A 20,651-nucleotide genomic window follows, 5' to 3' on the forward strand; every position below is an offset into this window, starting at 1 on the left:
TCATCATATACAAATCACTTCAATGCTTCACTCCACCCATTCCAGCACTAAGCAACTGCTGCCATTGCTGTCACCTGTAGCCACTACTAATGATGGCAGTACATGAATTCTTAATGTTGGTGCTACTAGAGACAGTAACAGTGGAACAATAAGCATCATAAGAAGTCCCAAAGAAAAAATGGGTGAGTTTTTTCAGGGAGTAGTACCAGAACTCCTTCAGAAGAAGAAATCTGAGAACTGAAATTAGAACACTCTCCATTATCATGTTTTTACCCTGAAATTGCATGGTCTAAGATGGATCTTACACATTTTACTTGCTACAAATTTGACTTATACTAAATCTTTGAGAACCCCAGAAGAAATAATCACAGAGAAAAACATTCTAATGATAACAAATTCAAACCAGTATTTACAAGCAGATAATGCCAAGAAATCACATAAATCTTCCATTAAAGGAAGAACAAATTAGTCTTTATATTGACATATTTGCATGAAATAGCAAAGTCTTTATCTTCTAACAAGAAACTACCTTTTCCTTGCATGTTCTCTTAAGCAAGGGGTATCTGGACATCTTGGTGGAAGTCTTGCATTCAAAACATGACTGTTCATCTGAATTCTACATTAAACCTTTGCCCTCCTCTAAATTTCTCAATATGATTCTTAGCTGTGAAGAATAAGTAAGTTACAATATAACAGCTTGTGACTACAAATTGGTTTTGTACTGTTGTGTATGTACACCATAGGATTCCAGAGCACTTATCAGGAGCACGAGTGGTACGCTTGACCAGCTGATTAACCACAGAGATGCTGAGAGACTTTTGGCACTTGATTACCTCAAAACCAGAGAAAAGATCTACAAAGATGCTCAGAAAAGAATGTAAGAGCACTGAAGACTTAATAGCGTGAGACACTTGTTCCAGGTCTATCTCACTAGATCACCTCCTGTTTAGCAATACATAATGCTTCACAGCAGAGATACAAACTGACTGTAAAAGGACTCATCCTGCGTGTCTAGCACATGAGGTACAAGCACAGTCAGGAGAGATGGTACCACTACAGCCGCTGAAGCAAAGACAGAAATTCAGCTGATAATCTGAAATTTTTATCTTAAAGTAAATTGAATAGGAGATTTAGATAACTGACAGGGAGATTTACTGACAATGTTGGGATTTTAACATCTAAATTTCTGTCTCTTACTCCTGAACCAAATCTCTTTGTGAATTGTTGCTTTGTCTCAAATACATACAGCTATGAGATGCAACAGTGTTCACAAGTGGTCTCAAAACATTTCTCATTCATGGGTAAATAATGTGTTTACAGCATAGTTCACTGCCTTAGCTTAATAGCAAGCTGTGAGGAAAACAAGCACGAGAAACACTTTATGATAAGGATGGTGGTTGAGCCACTTGCTGAAGGGTCTGATAGGACCCGTTACTGTGAAAATCAGTTTTGTAGGCACAGGTTTGGTTCAAAGAAACTGTCAAAACCCAGTGTCATTCCCTCTAGAATGGAAGATTATTGCTGACAAGTTGTTTAGGGAACTGACTAGTGGATACCAGTGAGGCATCTGAAGACATTACATGTCTTTTGCAGAACAGGACAGACCTCAAAAGAAATCCAGGCATAACTCTCAATGCTCTTCTGTTCCACAAGACTCTGTCCATTACACTTTGTCTTCTTGCTCCAAATTTCATTTAAAAATAAACACAAAGATGAGAGAATCACCACCAAACTGATTACTCAGTTCTCCTTATCTATACAGGAGATAACTCTTTTTTAAACTGCAATGTGAACTTTCTTTAGATGCACAGACTGCAGCTTAAACTCAAACTGAGAAGTCCCAACACTTCTCAGGGACATAAAGTTGCCCATTATCTGTAGTTGCCCAAACCTGCAGTCCACTTTCAAGTCTTAGTTCATGCTGTTTTCATGCACACAAATAATCTTACAAGTCCTTTCCTGATAAAACCTTTAAATCTTATCAATTAAGAGCTATAACTGCCATTCAGTTTTTTATTTTGTTTTATCTCAGCTATTACTGTAATTTGTCCTTTGGCTCCGATACACAAACTTATTCTGGTCACATGCACTTTAAAAGCAGCCAAAACAGTTTTCTTAGTTTACTGCTGTGTCACTTCTCTTTTTGCATTCCTCACCAGTTCCTGTTTACCATATCGACCATAGCAAGATCTTAGAAATAACAACATATTCCCAGCCTTACTCACTACACCTTATCCAAGTGTTGAGATCCACTTCTAAGTGGTATAAAATATCCATACTCCATATGACCTACTTTTAATGCTACTTCTAATGCAATCCAGTACATACTTCTCTTGTTTTCTTTCCTAAGGCTTCTCAAAAACTTAATTCTGCAGAATAAACTAGTTTTTCATCAGTGACATTTCTCAACAATATTAATCATGTAAATTACAAAAGTTACTTCCCTATTACAAATTAATGGGACATCTAGCAATTGTTTTTTCTTACAAAACTCATTCCTCAGAACAAATTTAAAGTAACTGATTTGTAACTAACCAGATTTAAGCAAAAACTTCCAAGTCTGGTATAATCACAAAAACATTTCATTAAAATGCATAAAAGTAATCTCATAGCTCACCTTACTATAACTTTACATAAAATTTTATTTCCACATTATGATAAAAAAATAGTTACTGAAAACTTTCTAGAGAGAGTAAATTTTACACCTGACCTAGATAACAAATGTCACAAACCTGAATGAAAATGAGTGATATGCCTAAACAACAATGGAAATCCTAAAGGGCTACATTACACTGGATACCTGCTGCAAGTAGGTTTGGATCCTGCTACATTTGGATTCATATTTCAGCCAAATTAACTGTAGCTGCAGTTTTGACTATCAGTGAGTGGCTTGATTTTGGAAGCCTGATCTGTCATGGGCAAAGGTATTTTAATTACCTATAGATTCAGAAAAACATTTTACAGCTCAGCAAGTTGGGGGGGGTAGAGAGTAAAAAGGCAAAAAAAAAAAAAAATTACCCTCTGTATGTACACTGGTCTACTAGTCAATGAGATTCCCAAAGTATCAGTCACAGTCTGGAAAATGGTATCAACCTCAGCAAGACACAGAGTAATGGCTCTTCACCACTTCACCCACTCCCAGGTAATTTTTGTATTTATAAGTCATCATTACCTAAGATGCCATTGAAACTATGTCAGTTTTGGAGTTCATCCATTCTAAGTGCTCAATCAAAATTATACTACTTGATAAATTCCTTTGCTTTTCTATAGAACAAAAATCAGGTAACTGAATCCTTAATGTTATTTCAAAGTAGCTGCCTTGTTATCAGTCAGAAACAGAGTCAAAAGAAAGACTGAAATAAATCAGGTCCAGAGCGCCACTTTCTTAACCAAGCCCTTCAGGCCTGAGAGCAGCACTATGCCCTCCATAAGAGCTCTATAAATTATTACTGTAAAGAGCATCTAGGATCATAGTTTAGTGTCTCAACTGTTCATCTGGTGCCATTGCAGTAGTGATCTAAACATGAGGTCTAGTCAAACAAAACCTAAAATTATGTTGATGTGGCAGATGCACATCCCATCCAGCAGCCTCTCCATGCCCCACAGTGACAGAAACACCACCTGTGGCAGCCAGGCAGCCCAGACATTTCAGCTGATGTGAAAGCAAGCATGTAGCATCCTACAGAACTCGCAAAATCCTCCTTCCTTAAAAAGCAGCATTTACAGTCTGAAGCTTAACTAATGAGTAATTCAAACACGGATATTAAGAGATCAAATGTCCTGTACATTACGGCAAAAAGATATTTATCAGCATAGCATGTTACCCTTGAGTCAGGTTAGAAGGTCAAGAGTAGCAAGCCGGGTTCTGACAGACACTGTGGATTCCAGTTAGACAGCCAAAGCTGTTACCATCTCCAGGTGCCCATCCCACTTCTCTGACAGACACTGCCCTCCAAGGGACAGAGATATTCAATCTGTTCATGAATTTCTTTCTGAATTTCTGTCTCATGCCACACAGGAAGCCAAAAAGCCTGGTTAAACATTTCTAGAGCTTCAATGCTCAAGTCCTCATGATTGAGCAGAAATCCTCAACTGTAGTAAGATGAGCCTATGCTTAACTTAGAGAGCACATAGGGCTGGGGAAAAGAATGGACCACTATCAGAAGAACCTCACTGGAAAGTCATCCAACATTCAGAGTAAACCATAAGAATGTGTAATTCCAAGTAAGCCACGTCTAGAAAGCTGCAACCTGTCACAAATCACACGACTACCAGATCCTGTGAAGCTATTTACCTCCAGTCTGCTTTCAACATCGTGTTCGTGCAGAAAAGTTGAGAACTTGAGTAGGTGAGTGTTACAGCTCAGTATAACAAAAATTCAAAGTGCGTTCACTTGATGTGGAAATCCAAGTTGTAGAAAAACAAACTGGAAATCAATTTACACATACAAATTCATGCACTATTTTTTATATTTAGAGAAAAATTGGTGCTTTTTTTCTTTTTTAGCAAAAAGCTGAGGATATAAAATGTGTGCCAGATCAATTAACTGAAGGTGTTTTTTAGGAATCTATACTTTTCAAAACATAGGCTTTACGGTCGCACCTTCTGACATATTTAACTTACTGCATCTTATTTAACCCACCTCAGTGTAAATATTCTCTACTTCCTGTTCAGTTACTGCATCTTACACTTTCCTTGCAACAGTTTGATCAACAATACCATTTCAAAGTCCAAAGAGTTATGTGGAATCATTATGACTACACAGATATCCTGCTTTAAGTCACAGTTTTAAGTTCATGAAACACTCTTCATGGCTTTACAGCAAGTGCCTAACAGTATTTTAGGTACTGGACACAGAACATCAGAAGACATAATTTTCAATGGATTCCAAAAACCAGCTTTTTTTTCAAAAATATAATTTTTTAAAAGCCGATTCTTTTCTAATTGAAGTGGTTAACTTTTGAAGCCTTCAAGTACTTCTTTAATACAGATAAATACAGCTTTGGCACAGTTTTATATTAACATGCAAGAAGGTATTCTGAATACAAACTTACTGATACAGAAACAGGAAAAAATGCAGTATTTGAGTCGCATCTGATTACACGAACCTGTTGTTTAGGCTAAGAAAAGTACAGACTAAACCCAAGGCAGGCCTAGCACTGATACGAGCCTTCCTACAACTTCGTCAACACTGCTTTGTTGTACCGCTGGTGCACCTGGGGCCCGTCCCAGCCTCGTCGAGCAATGGGACTTGTGGAACCCCGAGGCCCGCGGCTGCTCCCTCGCCGGTTCCCCCGGCAGCGCCCGGCTCGGCTGCAGGGCTCGGGGAGCTCCATGTCCGAGGGACAGCGAGCCGCGGAAGGACGGTGCCCGCAGCGGCATCCGAGCCGGTCCCGGAGCCGCCCGGCCGGGGCGAGGCCGGGCCCGGCGCTCAGGGCCGGCCGAGGGGCCGCCGCCGCCCATCGCCCCCCACCCCGCGCGGGCCGGGCGGGCAGCGGGGCCTGGGACGGGGCAGCGGAGCGGGACGAAACTTCCGCAGCCCCAACTTCCCGGCGCCCGGCCGGGCTGTCCTCACACGCCCCCGCCCGCCCCGGGCCCCGGCCCGCCGCGCCCGGCTGGGTACGGCCCGGCGCGCCCCCCGCCCCTCGGGCCGGGACTCACCACGCATTTCTTGCCGAGGAAGCCGAAGAGGCTCTCGTTCTCCTGCGGGGTGAGCAGCAGCGACCCCACGTTGGTGACCCGCCGCGGGGGCTGCTGCTGCGGGGCGCCGCTCATGGCCGGGGCCGGCCCGGCGCTGCCCTCGCCACCCTGCGACCGATGGCGCCCGCGGTCCCTTCCTCCTCCTCCTCCTCCTCCGCCGCCGCCGCCGCGGCCTCACAGCAGCCGCATCGCGGAGCCTCCCTCGCGGAGTCGGGGAAGGAGGGAGGCGGAGAGGGCCGGCGGGGCCTCGGCCTGCTGCCGGCCTGCGGGGAGGGCGCCGGGAAGAGTGTTCCGGGGAGCCGGGAGCGGTGCAGCCGCGCCAGAGCCGCTCCGCGCCGAGCCCGATCCCGATCGCTCCCGCCCCTAAACTTCCAACTCCGGCCCGGCCCCGGCGGCCGCGCGATCCAACATGGCAGCGGGGGCGGGCGAGACCACAGCGCGCCGCAGCCGGGGGGGGAGCGCGGCGAGCGCGCGACTGCCGCGACCATGCGCCGCGCGGGGGAGGAGGGGGGCGTCGCTTTCAGTTCCCGCCCCCGCGGTACCTGCCGGGCCGGGATAGGGACAGGGCGGGGAGAAGGGACAAGGGGAGGAGGAGGAGGATGAAGAAGAAGTTGACGAAGAGGAGGAGGAAGAAGAGGAGCGGTCCCCGCCCCCTGTCCCGGGTGGGACCCGCCGGGATGCTGGAGCTGTGCCGGGGGCCGTGGGAGCGGCCGGGGCACCCTGAGGGGCAGCGCGGCCCGGACACCGCGGCCCGGACGCCGCCGCGGGCTGCGGGCGGGGGGCGTGGGGAGCCCGGGCCCGTGCGGGGATCACCCGGAGCGCGAAGGGTCCCGGCAGGGGTTAAATGTTCTCTGAGCGTGGGGGTCCGGGCCTCCCGCGGGTGCGGGAATCAGCGTGTGCTGGAAGCCTTTCCATTGTCAGTGGAACCCCACATAATTCGTAACTAAAAAAATCTTTCTTCCTCTTGCAGCGGAGAGGAAGCTGTTTCCCCGTGATTGGAGGCGCGATTGCCCAGCCGGGGGTGTCACCCGCCCCCTGCCTCACGCTGCCTGCCACAGTCTGAGGTGAAACACCTCAAAATAGGGGTAGGCACTTCAGGCTCTCCGGGAGTCAGCTACTGAGGAGAAATCTCGTACACAGTCAGCAGCCTTTGTCACACAGATTTCCCCCTGCTTTGCTTCACAGCAAGTAGCTGCGATGGAGATTGAAGACCTTTCAAAGACCAAAGATCCAGAGCACAGCTGTCTTATGCCCAGTGTGGCTTTCAGCTGCACAAAAGGAGTGTTCACGAAGATGAAAACCAGATACCAGAGTGATCACCTTGCTAGTTTTCTGTGGTTTTAGGTGAATGTGTTGGCTTCTCATCCTCTGGTAAATTAATTGTCCATCTGGCAGGTGCTAAAGCAATCCCCCCATTGCAATTTACTTTGTACTGTAGGAAAGAACTGAAGAGGCACAGGAGGAAAACCTGGGGACCCAAGTCTTTATACAAAGCTGTCCTGGCTTCTCTTCATATCTTCCAAAAGATCAGACTGGAACAGATGGCAACCCCTTCTGCTCTACTTACAGGCCCTTTTGCCTGTACTTAAGTGCCTGTAACTGTGTCCAGAAAGTGTAAGGAAGGGAAAATATGGCAGAAAATCCTGATATTGCAGCATTAAAATAATTTGAAATGTATGCATATACATGCACCTCCTCAGTTTGGAGGTGTCACAGAAGGGAGCTGGGTCTTATTGTAAAGCAAAAGTAGTAGGAACCAATGCTTCCAAAGTACTTCTCAGCAATTCTAAATTCTTCAGTTTTACACACGTCTTTGTATAAGTATGTCCATATTTTAGTGGAATGGGAAATATTTTAGCTATAGAATATTGGCTGCATTTTGTTCATTGCAAATGTACATAATGAGATAAAACAGATGGAAGTACTTTACAAGATACTTGATATTTTGTGGGATTTTGGGGAGGGTTGTTTGGTTTTGGTTTGGGGTTTTGGCGATTTTTTTGGGGGGTGTGTGTGTGCATGTTTTATTTCATAAAACAAACAATTATTGTATAGCCAAAGCCATTTTGAGGAAATTTATACACCTCTCTTGTGTGGTCACAGTGTAAATATCTAAAAATAAAGTATACTTTTGATGGATACCTGCTGGTACTGTCCTCACCTTCTAAGCACTTGTGTTTCTTGATTATTCTTTTTTCTCATTTCTGTTAGCTTTTGCTGTTCTTGTATAAATCTTGCCATTCAAAGAGAGTTCTGGGTGTTACGGGTGATACATTTTGCTTCATACTGTTCTTTTCAGACCAGCTGGCTGGTAGCTGTTCCTAAGGGCCTTGTAACCTTCAGGCTCTTTTGTTAGGATTTTATTTGCTTTTTAATAGGGGTATGCAGGAAAGGGAAAGAAAAAGGTCTATTTTCAGACCCTGTGTTTCATTAACTATGCAAAAGCTGTTTCTGTTTTTATATCATGGCTAAGCATCAAGTCCTGAAGGGAAGTGGAAATATCCATATCTGGTGGTACATCCAAGGGATCCACTGAAAAATAGGTTTTTGTCTTTGATATTTCTGTTTACAGCAATATCAGTGAAGAGCTGCTATTTCTGCATAAAACTTAAAATTTAAGCAAAGTTCTCTCTAGGAAAGCCACCAGGTAGAATTGCCTATCTGTATTTTGAAGAAATTATAGTTGTTTGTTCGAGACTGTCCTCTGAATTTGTCACTGTAATCCTTAGGGTTCAAACTGTGTTACCCATTGATGATGTCTGTGAGCTTCATGGGAAGCTGCTCTTCTTTCATATTTTTCCATTTCAGGATACCAGCTCATAGCACCAAGGTACTGAAATACACTGGAAATTGCATAAAGTGTATCAATATAAGCAAGTGTCATGACTTTAAAGATCTGTATTATAAATATCTGTTTAATAAACAGATTTTATTATCCTTGTCAGACTTACCTTTGACAGAAAATTGAATTTTTTTCTTTAAATGTGACTCTCTACAGCAATTGTTCATACTTTGAGTTTCACAGTTTAAATAGTCACACAATTTCAGAACTAACATTCTGCAATCAAAAATGAAGTAAAAAGGTGAGGAAAACTTTCTACTTTATTTTTCTAATGCTGTGAATCATACATTAAAGGTTTTATTAAGGACTGAACTATATAAAGGAAAGAAAAAGTTAGTTCTCCAAGGATTATTTTTTTTAATAGTGTTTCCCAAATCTTGATCTCGTCGCAGTCCTGAATTAGGTCACAATTTAGTTTTCCTATTTTCCATAAGATGAAGAGAAAGTTGATTACACCAAAAAATAAGCAGGTGTAATGGAGAATGCATCTCTCCACAGAAAAAAAAAATTCCCACTGTCTCTTCCATCTTGTGTTATTCTCAGTGACAAGTAGAACTGCCTGGGACAAGTGCAGACCTCGCTGTAGCGACCACATCAGCATGGCTGGGGGAGATCAGGAGTGGGAGCTGTGATTACTGTCACCACACGGGAAGGACATGTCAACAGGGCAGCCCGGGAGTGAACAAAACGGAGAAAGAGCTTCTTTCCCTCAATACCCTTCTTGGTTGGACCTGAAGAAAACATCAGCCCACTCACTGCAAAACCGCTTGGTAATTGAAAAAGAGGAACTGTCTTTGTGGTTGGAAGTGGGTTTGGAGCTGTGAAGACACAAGTTCTCTTTTTTTTGAGTAAACCACATTGTTTTTCTCTGCAGGGAGCTCACCGAAGAGGACTGAGTTTGCATTGTTACTGGATCGACGTCAAATAACGTATTAGTTATTTTACTGATAAAAGGCTCATTCACTTCTTCTCTCTGTGTACTGAACCTCTAAAAGTTTAGGAATCCTAGCTTGCTCTGGAGGTAACTGAATCATCTATTAAGTTACAGCTCATTTCAGATTCAGTCACTGCATTTCCATTTTACATTATCTGTTTCAGACGAGTAATAGTCTGGAAGAAAGAGGATCTGAAGCCTATGCTGGTTTTTTTTTTTTCTCTATATTGAATTTGTATGCTGTAGATTTCAATTACAGAAGGACATGAATTAGCAACAAAAATTGCAAAAGATGACAAGTTTTACTTTAATTGGTCAGTAAGGCCTCTGCTGATTCCATATGGATGTGGAAGTGTAGTGTCAGTAGGAAGAATCCTCTCCTTTGGTGGGCAGGCAGTGCAGCAGAGCGTCCTTGCTGTGAGAGTGAGCAGGCTAGAGCCTGAGAACCAATGCCATGGGACAATAAGTTCTTTCATTTCTTGCACGAATGCTGTCTTGGGTGCCAGCTAGAACTTTTTCTTTCCCTGTAGTGCCCATTATACATATCATTTTGTTTGCCATATCTTTTCTAGGCCTCATTTTTTACATCAGAATGTTTACTTCAAGAAAAGTAATTTGTGCCCATCCATTTTGCTTGTCGAAGGATAATATTGATTTTGCTTTGGATGTACAATCCTACTTTCAAGTTATGGGAAAATCTAGCTTTTTCAAGAGCTCCTCAGCAGTTCCTTTGAGGTCTGAAGAATAAGACTACATCACTTTCCTTTTCAAGACTGTGGGGAAGATGGACCAAGTAACTAGTGGGATTTGAGATCTCTCTCCTCTCATTTATTGATCGTTGCCTACAGCAACTGTGGAACAGTTCTGTAGCTGCTCTGCAAATTAGAGGAAAACAATTTTCTTTCCCCAGCTCAGCTGGCATCTAACCTTGCATCAGAGTTTGTCTTCAAAATTGTATGGTGCAGGTTTTGTTGAAACGCGTTTTATTCTTTGCTTGGTTTATACCTCAGCAGATGTATGACTTCTTGAGTTTTACACTCAACAGTAGCCATGAGTGGAGTAAATAATTTAATCTTGATTTATTCACAGGTATTAAAAGGAAGAGTTATTCCTTCCTGTAAGTTTCCTGACAGTTTTTGAATTCAATATAGTGAAATTCCCCCTTCAGGCATTAGTCAGCCACCATGGAGCTCAAGAATCTCACTAGTAAAAAAAAGCAAAAGAAAAACATGTTCTTTCCTTACTGCGATCTGCAGATCCGTTGTTAGAGCACATTTCCTTAACAACAGAAATCTTGCTCTGGCTTTGAAACGTCAGTTCTTGTTTGCAGCGTGACTGACCCCCCACCCTGCTCAGCATGGTTCTGACCAGGAAGCCTCGTCATTACTGAGTGGAGGAGAGCACAGGCAAGTGCATTCAAAACCCACCCTTTTCGCTGTAAGCGCTAAGCACAAAGTACGTACTTGCGCTCTAAAATCTGGCTTGAGGTTGATAGTTTACTCCCAGTAGGTCAAATATGTAATGCAACTCAGCAACAACTGCCATTTGGATCCTGACAGATGACTTAAAACCTGTAATGTAGTTTTTATTTCTTTTTTATTTTCTTTTTTTTCTTTTAATTCTCTATCTGGCATATAACCACCCTAAGTAATAGGCATGAACCACACCTTGGGTGTGCTGGGGCTCACACTACCAGATCCTTACTGCAGCCATGTGGTGTGTCAGGGCTGGCCCTGTCCTGCCAGTCCTGCTCTGCTGCTGCTGCTGCCCTACAGGAGGCCAAAGGCTAAGATCCATACCATCAAAGGTCAGACTTGGGTCTAGACCTGAGGCTTCTCTGTTGCATCAGACTGTCTCTGGTACTTTAATCGTCTTGCTTCTGTGTGGATTTTGCCAGTTGATGCAAATATTGAGGGGGGGGAGAAAGAGAGTATTCTTTATGCATCAGTATTCTTGCAGGTGTATGGCTCCACCTCATAAAGCAAGACTGAGAACATGCATATCTTGATCGGCCTGATTTTTATGTTCAGGGAGTTCACTTATATCAGCTCCAGGCCAACTAGAGCCACTGGTGCAGTGAAGCATGTTGTTTTTATAGTAAAAAGAGAATATGCTTAACAAATCTAAAAGCTTAACAAATGTATGCTGTAGGATTTTAACATATAACATATATGTTATATATATATATTTTAACGTATAACTAAATGAAATTGAACAAGCTGCAAACTGGTTTGAGAAGATGGATGAAAACTATCAATTTTTTTTTAATAACTATTATGTGCAGTTGCTTAATGCTTATGATCCATCAATAAGAAAATCTCCAGTCAGTCCACTTGTTTCACCTCAGAGAGAATTATCTAAAAGTGCATCTTTGTTTCTGATTGCATTCTACTAAGTAAAGACAGTCAAATTTCCTTAAGACCTTAGGAATATCTGGAATTTAGCACAGACAACCAAGTTATTTTAATTGGTACATTCCTGGCTATCCTATTATTACTTTCAATTAAGGACTCTTCCCATGGTATGTTAGGATGGCACATACAAATTATGTCAGTGCTTTATGTGGATATCTACTTTGCTCATGCTCATCAGCTCAACCTGAAGAAGTTGCCCAGTAAGAACTAACCTAGCTGATTTTTTTCTTTTCGTAACTAAAATACTGCTGTATGTGTAGCACAGCAGTGCCTGAAGCTCTGTACAGATTTAGTGCCCAACTACCTTTTAACACATGAGAACGCAGTGGCTAATCTGGAGAGAGGAAATGTTAAACTCAGAAAACACCCACAGCAGTTCATCTCATAAAACTAACCATCCTTTAATAAATATTGGTTCTGTGTGCTACAGCCTGAAGTAGTGAAATTTAGTTCAGTTTCTTTAATCAATTTTCTTTCTGTATTTCTTTGTGATAAATACATTTGGGAAGATGTGTAACTTTTTTTTTTGTTGATGTCATGGTTCTTCAAGCCTGTCATTCCATGCATTAAAATTACATGTAATTATATGTATACATATAATATATATATACATATATATCTATCACAGCTTCAGACCTACCATTTTTTCAGCTGATTTGTGGATTTCAAGAGGGTCAGATCTGGTTTTATTTGAAATGTGGACTTGGTTTTGCAGTGTTTGCAACAGTGTAACATGTAATGCTGACTTACTTGCTCCAGTTAGGTTTCTTGACCTTGAATTTTCTCATATCTGTTCAAAAGATGAAACCAAGCATTTTGATTTAAAATACTCTCACAGTAATTACAGTAGGACGAGTTGCTGTTCAATAACTAGAAATCTGCAGCACAGCTAATAAGGCTTTCTGAGCTTTACTTGCTACTGCTATAGCTGCTCTTTCACAGAGGTCATGGCGGGGAGCCAGAGGAGGTTGGTAGACAGCTAGGCAACCAGAAAAGAACAAGTTTGTCAGCATGTACAGCTGATTACCGTGAGAATAATTTTCCATAAGCACTGCCTGCAGTGTTTGCTTAAGGGGGGGGGAGTAATTTTTCACTGTAAACTTCCTAAAAGCTAAGCCATTTTTAACTGTGGTAGAAAGTAATTTGTTCAATTCAAATGGAATAAGGTTCAGTAAGATATTTATACATTATTTTAACTCTGCCTACACGCATAGACTGAGGTATAATATTTCAGCATATACAGGCAATATAGAACTATTCCCATGATGATACATGACGATTATTTTTGATAGGTATTTTTATTTCTACTAGTTACAATGATCGATTCAGAACAAGAAAACATGAGAAACATTTAGTGGCAGAAGAGACAGCCTTTAGTTATTATGTTCTTCTGCTTGTGAATGTCATCTAGACTGCCATCAGGAAACAAATTAACTTGCTTTTCTAGGTTGCTCATGGTTATAAATGTAGCATAACTCTGTAGGAATATGGATGGTCTTGTAAGTTTTGTGATGCTCTGTAACCCAAATCTCTCTTCAAGTATAGTTCCAGTTGCCAAAGCAGGTTTATGCATGTTCAAGTGCTGTACTGTATCTATGCTTCTTTCTCTGGTTCTCTCTGTGTGCAAGCTCAAGGCTGAAAGGAGAATATTGCATGGGCTGTGTAATACAGAGGCTTCCCTCACACTGAAATAACCTTGTGTTTGGTGATTGCCTGAGGACTGGTGTAAAGCAGATGGACTGAAATAAATGTATGAACTCTAAACATTCAAAAGATAAGACAAAATTCATACTTACAATTTTTTTAAATAAAATAATAATTCTTACAATTGTTCTTGAATATACTGAACGTTTGCCAAAGTTTATGTGTGGTTTATTTCAAATTCAATGCTATCCATAACCTGCAGTCTGCTTAATTTTGCAATATGAGCTGTCTTTATCCATTATTTATTGTGTTCAAATATGAGGAGGATCAGAATATCAGACAGAAAGAGCACAGTGGCTTTGAGGATGAGCCATAGGAATGAGAAGAAATTAAGTAGTAAAAAGAACTGTGCTTAAGTGTCTGGGTTGATAATGGCTGAGGTTGGAAGCTGCCCTGTCAATGGGGCCTTGGAAAGGTAAATGCAAGACCCAGTGGCTTCTGGGGGAGAGATTCCCACTAAAGCCAGAGAGGTATTAGTGCCATAGTGCAAAGCCTTAAGGCACCTTACCAGAAATAATGGGCATGATTCTCTCTACCCATGTTCTAGAAGATGAGTTTTGCTTGGAACAGGTTCAGAGGAAAGATAGCACGTCTGGGAGAACAGGAAAGGGGAGGTGATTTATCATGGCAAAACAGAATGACAGAATATTTAAGAAAATATTGAACTGTGTAAATAAAGTGTACTTACTGATCACCAAACAGATACAATTTCTGTTGACTGGACATAATTTCTGTGCATACATGGAATTTCTTAACAGTTAGCAGTGACTGCATCCTCAGTTATCAGGTGATGAGGGACTTTATGACGAGCAAATCAGGGAGGAAATTTATTTTTTTAAAGGAAAAGGTGATGTTGGTTCAAGAAAAATGTTTAGAAATTAATAATGGATACATTTATACAAAAATTTACAGACTGCTAATTATGAGGATAGTCTGTAACATGTCTCCAGCACGATTAAGTGGGGACAAAAAAATTACACTGCTTTAAAGCTGGAGCTCAAGACATTTATCGAAGTGATTCTGTAAAGTGTTACTTTTAACACCAAAGGACAGGACTAAATGATTCAGAAAACTCTCTTTAGTTTTTCTGTTTTTCTTTGCCTTTTAGATATCTTACCATCTAAAAAGTCTAATAAACCTTTGCTATGGAAGGAATTCAGAATCCTTCTGTCTGAAGCTGTGTAAAACTAATAAAGGATTTGGGGTCTGTTGACGAACAGTAGCTTCTAAACAAGTCTTTCAAATTTTAATTTAAAATCTCTGTTTAGTCTACAGCAGTGAAATTGCTCTGAATAGAAAATATATGATAAAATATGTGTAACAGGTCTTGTCAAAAAGCTTTTTCATTCTATTTAGCATTTTCCAATACTAGACAATCTACACTGCATTTAACAAAAAGTACTGAAACTGCTGAAGCCAGAACTGATTGTTCGTTGATTTAAAACAAAGTAAAGTTTGTAACCTCTCTTTGCAGTGTACTGCTCACTCTCCGTATCTAGAATTCAGTGGTTAAATAAAGTCTCTCTGGGAGGAATTTTCCATTGTGAGTCATAAACGTTGGATTGACAACCTTTATAGAAATTTAAATGCAATCCTATTAAACAATACACTTCTATAAATGCTGAGGGATAAATTTCTTTCACTGAGTGCGGGGGCATTAAGCTGCAGTATCTCAGAATGGCTTGTAGAGAGTTTGTGTAGCTATGAAAAGCAATAAGGTTTGGAACTGCCTGGCTAGAGCACCTCTAGCATCCCATCAGGAGGACAGGGTATCTAACAGCATGGGACCCATCAGCCAGCAGCAATTATCTAAATGACATTTGCCCACAGGAATAAAGCAACGGCCACATAAATAAAAAATTATTGGGTTTTCTTTCAGTATCCCATTAGAGCTGAATATTGTCCTTGCAAATATCACTTGAAACAAGTATGTCAATAAAATGCAAATAGCTATCACAATACTTCCTGGCCTGTATTTTGAATGTATAAAATTTAGAAAAGTAATGTCCTCTAAACTTATTTTGTGGTTTCACCAACGTTTGCTCTATCTCCCACAACTATCAGTTTCACTTCATTTTGATCTCACGCTCATGCAACTGCTTCATTTGGTCATAGGTTTTGCCCTTATGACCTCTGGGTAACCTGTAAGTAAAAAATGTAAATGTGTAGAAAATGATTAAAAATTTTGAACACCACTCTTGTCAATATTAAAAATAATTGGCAAATGTGATGCCAATCAACCCTCTCAGAATGCTGAGCATACACACCAAGGAGAAAACTAGAGAGATCACAGGTGATGTTGTAATGATGCAAAGGAAGAATGCTGAAAAGAGGGCATATGAAAATGTTGAACAGCTTTCTGGAACAACAGAGAGGACATCACCAGCGGGTTTTGTGGGAGTGTAATACTCCTATTCTGATTGAATCTGAGCACTCATAAATGCCAGTGTGTGGTCACACTTCTGTGAAGCTACCCCTGATATCTGGGCTGGGCCCTCAGTGAAGTTTTTGGACACAGATGCTCCTTGGTAGTGGCAATTCTCAAAGCAGTTCTCAAAACCTACACAGTTACATGAGCATAAGAACCACCACTCCCAACATAATCCCTTCTACTGATCAAGTTGGGCACATGGTGCCATGCAAGTAAATTCTTGTTTTCACCCTTCTGCTGTCACAACCTCTATATCACTTAAGATCTGGCACTGGTATTAGCTTCCTGAGGAAGGGCATCTCAAGGTGATTGCAAGCTACACGTGTGGACACAAACCATGTACACCTTGGCACTGTGCTTATCAGGAGAGAGGAGTGCCAAAAGAGAACTGCTTCTGTTCAAGAGTACTACTAACAACATTTTCTGTCTTGTAGCAATAATTTTTATCACCATCTCCAGTTCTACGTGTCATTTCCTGTTTGTTAATTTAAAGCAAATTGTTGTTTACTGCTAGTGGTCGGCTGCTCTAACTTTCCCTTCTCTCTCAAAAGCAGGTACTAATAAAAGATCAAAGCTTTGCTTTGCTGTACTTGTTTTTCTTTTGATGAAACTGAATAGCTAAAGTTATGCCAAAAGTTTGAACAAGTAAATTAACAAAATCCAGTAAACAATCTACACGAGTGAGTTGTGTTTCAACACTATCAGAGATTTAAAGTCTTTGGAAAAAAACCTGTCCATTAACCAATGCAGTCCATAAAGTTAATCAGCCATAATATACTTTCCAAGATTAGCAGAATTTTCCCACGAGGGGTAACCCATCTCCCCCAGCAAAACAGGCACTTTACGAGTCTGTACCACACCACTACTCCATGTCTCATGACAGCCCACAATCCAGAAAGCAGCAGAGTTATTTACAGTTGGTTTCATTAAAATTCCCATGCATTGCAGAGATGGGACCATTCGTGCATGCGTTTGCATGTATGTTCAATGCAGAAAGAACCGTGCCTGGCAGAATATACCTCCTAAGGAGTCTTTCTGCTGTGCCTTTTGCAATCAGATATGTCTATCTCGCGTTGGCCTTATTAGCCACCAGCGTGCTTGTAACAAACGTGGATAGAGCCTTCCCAAATCTTCGTTCGCGAAGCCCAGCCATGATGATGTATGTATGTATTATGTGTATATATGTATGTATTATTTGTACAAATATCGTAACTGATTTTTCTCACCCTACATTTCTATTCCAACAAGGATGCATCCTGGCCACTTGAGTAAAGAAGAATTCTCACCAGAAAAGAGGCATTTACCTTCAACAATCTTGTAGAGCATCATTTGTCTTTGGTCTTTCCAATGCGTATTATACTGGAACTCTTGTACCAGCTAAAGCTATAACTGAACATTTAATGTGGCTTTACTGTCTGGATGAGGTTTTATCACCCAGGGCGTGAGGGTAGGCAGGATTTCCAAGAAGCATTTTATTGGAAGGCTTTGAATAGCTCTGCTTCTTCACATGGATTTTTTTAAGTTGCTGCTGGTCATGCAAGACAATTTGAATCCAAAGTCATGTGGAAAACCTCCCACTCTCAAAGTGCTGGGGTATTTGCAGGTTTTGTAAGCAGTTGGCCTATAAATTTAAACCTCCTCCTATGGTAAACATTTACAATGAATCAAAGAGATCTGTAGTGGGTGCAAGTTTAGTTCAACAGATGTACGAGAATTTAAATGCATTGCAGACCTGACCAGTTCTCCAGTTCTCTCTCTGCAGTGAGGTAGATGAAATTGTTACTAAGGAAAGACATAGGAATAATCCCAGACCCCGAAACAATCATAGCTCAGTCCTCAACTCTTGTGTATTCCCTTTTCAGCCACTGCCTGTTTCAAGACTTAAATCCTAAACTATACTATGAAATACATTTTTGATATATTAGCAAAAAGACTTCTGCACCTCTTGAACTTAATTGCAGACAGTGATAGAGACTTGATAATAGGTATTAGGATTTTTTAAATATATGATTATTGAATGAAGAAATTTCAAATTCTTCTGCTTTGGTTTTATCTTGTGTTATTATTAGAATGTTAAATAAATATTTTTTGATTGATAAATCTTGATGACAATAAATCTGGATAAATAAATTTATTTCCAGTGTTTCTAATGATCTCTCACTTTACCCCATCAAAAATACTGAAAAAGAGAAACTTTATTAAGGTGATGCCCGTTCTAGCATAGGCACATCAAGAAAGTGCAGAGAATATGACAAATGACATGGGAATCAATATGTCAACTGATGGTGACCACACTTTCTGCAATTATAAACCTGTTTCTGGGTTCTCTCAGTTCAAACTGATGAGGTAAAGTTTAACATTTAGAGGATTTTCCACTGAAATTATGCCTTTTTCTTTATTCTGTGAGGATGGGCTGCAAATGGCAGGAGCAGAGATTTGCGATTCCAGCTGCGTCACATTTGCCATCAGGCCTGGGACAATGTAGGAGAAGCTTCTACTCTTAGTAGACATTTTCAACCCAAGAAGCACAGTAGGAGATGAAAAGGTGGGTGGAGTGGCTGGCATTTAGATGAACCAGACTTCTTCTAACATCAAAAGAGTTTCAGTTCAGTAATTGGCCAAAGGGTCAGCCAGATTCTTGCCTTGCCTAAGGCAGTACTTCCATGAGGGTTTTGGCCTGTGCAAATGCTTCCTGTGAAGCTGGGGAGCCTAGGCAAACCCCTTAATTTTCAAAGGGCTTTGCGATGTGCTGGGAATTATCCTTTCCTTAAACATTGGACATAAAATGTTTAGACAGTTTATCTTCCCAAATTTTGTCTGTACTGTGTCTCTGTAATTTTTCATTGTCCTAATATATGTTCTCAGTTTATTGTACAAGGTTCTGATAACTCTTCTTATCAGTCAAATAACTGAGCTGGTTTGCAATGTGCACTTTTAATCTGTTTTGCTTAATTTCTAGAAATGCACAGGTAGGTAATTATGGTCTTGCTAAAAAGTTTTTATGGATGCATTTTCTTATGATTTGCCTTCACAAATATATATATATATACACACATATATGCATACACATTTCTTTTTGCTGTTTCATGTTTAAAAGCTTCCATTATTTTACAATATGCATCCACATAGTGCTATGGAATATCTCTTCTCAAGAAAAGACTAGATCATGGGAAGGAGATCTCAGAGAGGATACACCCCGTCTGAAATCACTGTAGGTATTTCCACAGTTGGCAATTCTGAAATGGAGGCCTTCAACTCCTTGAGGATAAGATACAGCAAAAAGCCCGCATGAGTAGTCCTCTATCAGCTTACCCTTCAAGAACTGAAAATCCTGAAAGTTGTGTCCAGAAACATGAGGGTGCCAGGTGTGTCCAACCAGGCCTGAAATATGGTCCTGGCAGGGAAGCAGAGCTGGTGTGACAAGGGTGAGGGACAGAGAAAAGTCCTGGTTCTGGGGTGCTGGAGGTGGAAGCACTTGGATGTTGTCTGTTTTCCTCTGTGAGTTTTGGGCAGCAAATGGCTCTGAACTGCTGTCCTGTGTTATACAAGGAGGATGGACAAGACCTGTCCCACCTATTCCTCTCTCTACACCTTGCAAGTGTAGGGGAACTGTTGGGCACAAAACTGGTCAGCCATTCCATTTTGTCCCCAGGCTTCTGGGAGCAGCTAGTCCTGTGACATGGTCAAGGGAAAGAACTGTATCCAGGTGCTATGGAGATCAGCCTTCTGTTCAGCAGCAGGGAAACAGCCTCTGAGCTTTGCTTACCAATGCAGATGCCAATGCAGAACTGTATTCTTTGCATGAGTATCTGATTTTTGGAAGGAAAATACTCTTGGGCTAGGTTTTGCTTTACAACCCAGCTCGTTCTCTGGCACTGATCATGGCAAACAGTTGTAAATAACAACAAATATCTTAGGGTTAACTTGTATTTCAGTGATCAAAAAGAGCAGTTATTATTACTTTGCACATTAACTTTTGTTAATGCCACTTTGTACATACACTTACGCAAAGGCAAAATGAACTGAAAACACCTCTAAATATAAAGTAACTGGTGCTAGAATATATAGTTCCCCCAGTAGGTTCACCACAAAGGATCATGCCAACCTCCTGACACAGTGTGTGCAGTCCTATATTAAGCTTAATTCAGATTTGATCTTTAGAACTTGTTCTTGAAATCCATAATTAAGATTGTCTGTTTAAAGTTGTTTGGAGTTCTGAATTAAATATCATCCGCAGGGCTCAAAAAATCTTGATAATGTCATTTCTATGAGGTACATGGGGTACCTTTCATTTGACTGTGTGCAGATCGCTGCAGGAGTTATCTATGTCTATGCTAATTACGTCATTTTCCCTTTATAACCAAAGAAGAGAAATAAGCACTTTAAGGGTATGAGTCAGCTGATCTACTTCAGATATCTGGTACAGGATGCGATGAACTGCACCTTAAAATCAACTCTTACTCCCTAGAAACTTTAAAACGAACTTTGCTGACCAGTTCAGGTATAGACATTTGCACTGGTGATATCTAAAGAGAGGTGAATTGCACTGAGATACTGACAGTAATTATGAGCATGCCTCTAAATAAACAAGCTCAAGCACTGCATATTTACTCTTAGCACTACAGC

The 20,651-nt window shown here is 41.0% G+C and overlaps 1 protein-coding gene across 2 annotated transcripts in view; it reads right to left on the reverse strand.

Annotated features, from left to right (window-relative positions):
• WASL (Wiskott-Aldrich syndrome like) overlaps nucleotides 1-5,797 on the reverse strand; it is a 49,135-nt gene extending 43,338 nt beyond the window's left edge. For both annotated transcript variants that reach the window (XM_027639814.1, XM_027639813.1), the window contains exon 1: nucleotides 5,662-5,797. In XM_027639814.1, coding sequence (XP_027495615.1) covers nucleotides 5,662-5,775 — 114 coding nt within the window. In that variant the 5' untranslated portion in view covers nucleotides 5,776-5,797. The remainder of the gene's footprint in view (nucleotides 1-5,661) is intronic.
• Between the last annotated feature and the right edge of the window lie 14,854 nt (nucleotides 5,798-20,651).

Source organism: Corapipo altera, unplaced genomic scaffold (genome assembly GCF_003945725.1).
Source record: "Corapipo altera isolate COAL_440 unplaced genomic scaffold, ASM394572v1 1b, whole genome shotgun sequence".
NCBI lineage: Eukaryota > Metazoa > Chordata > Aves > Passeriformes > Pipridae > Corapipo > Corapipo altera.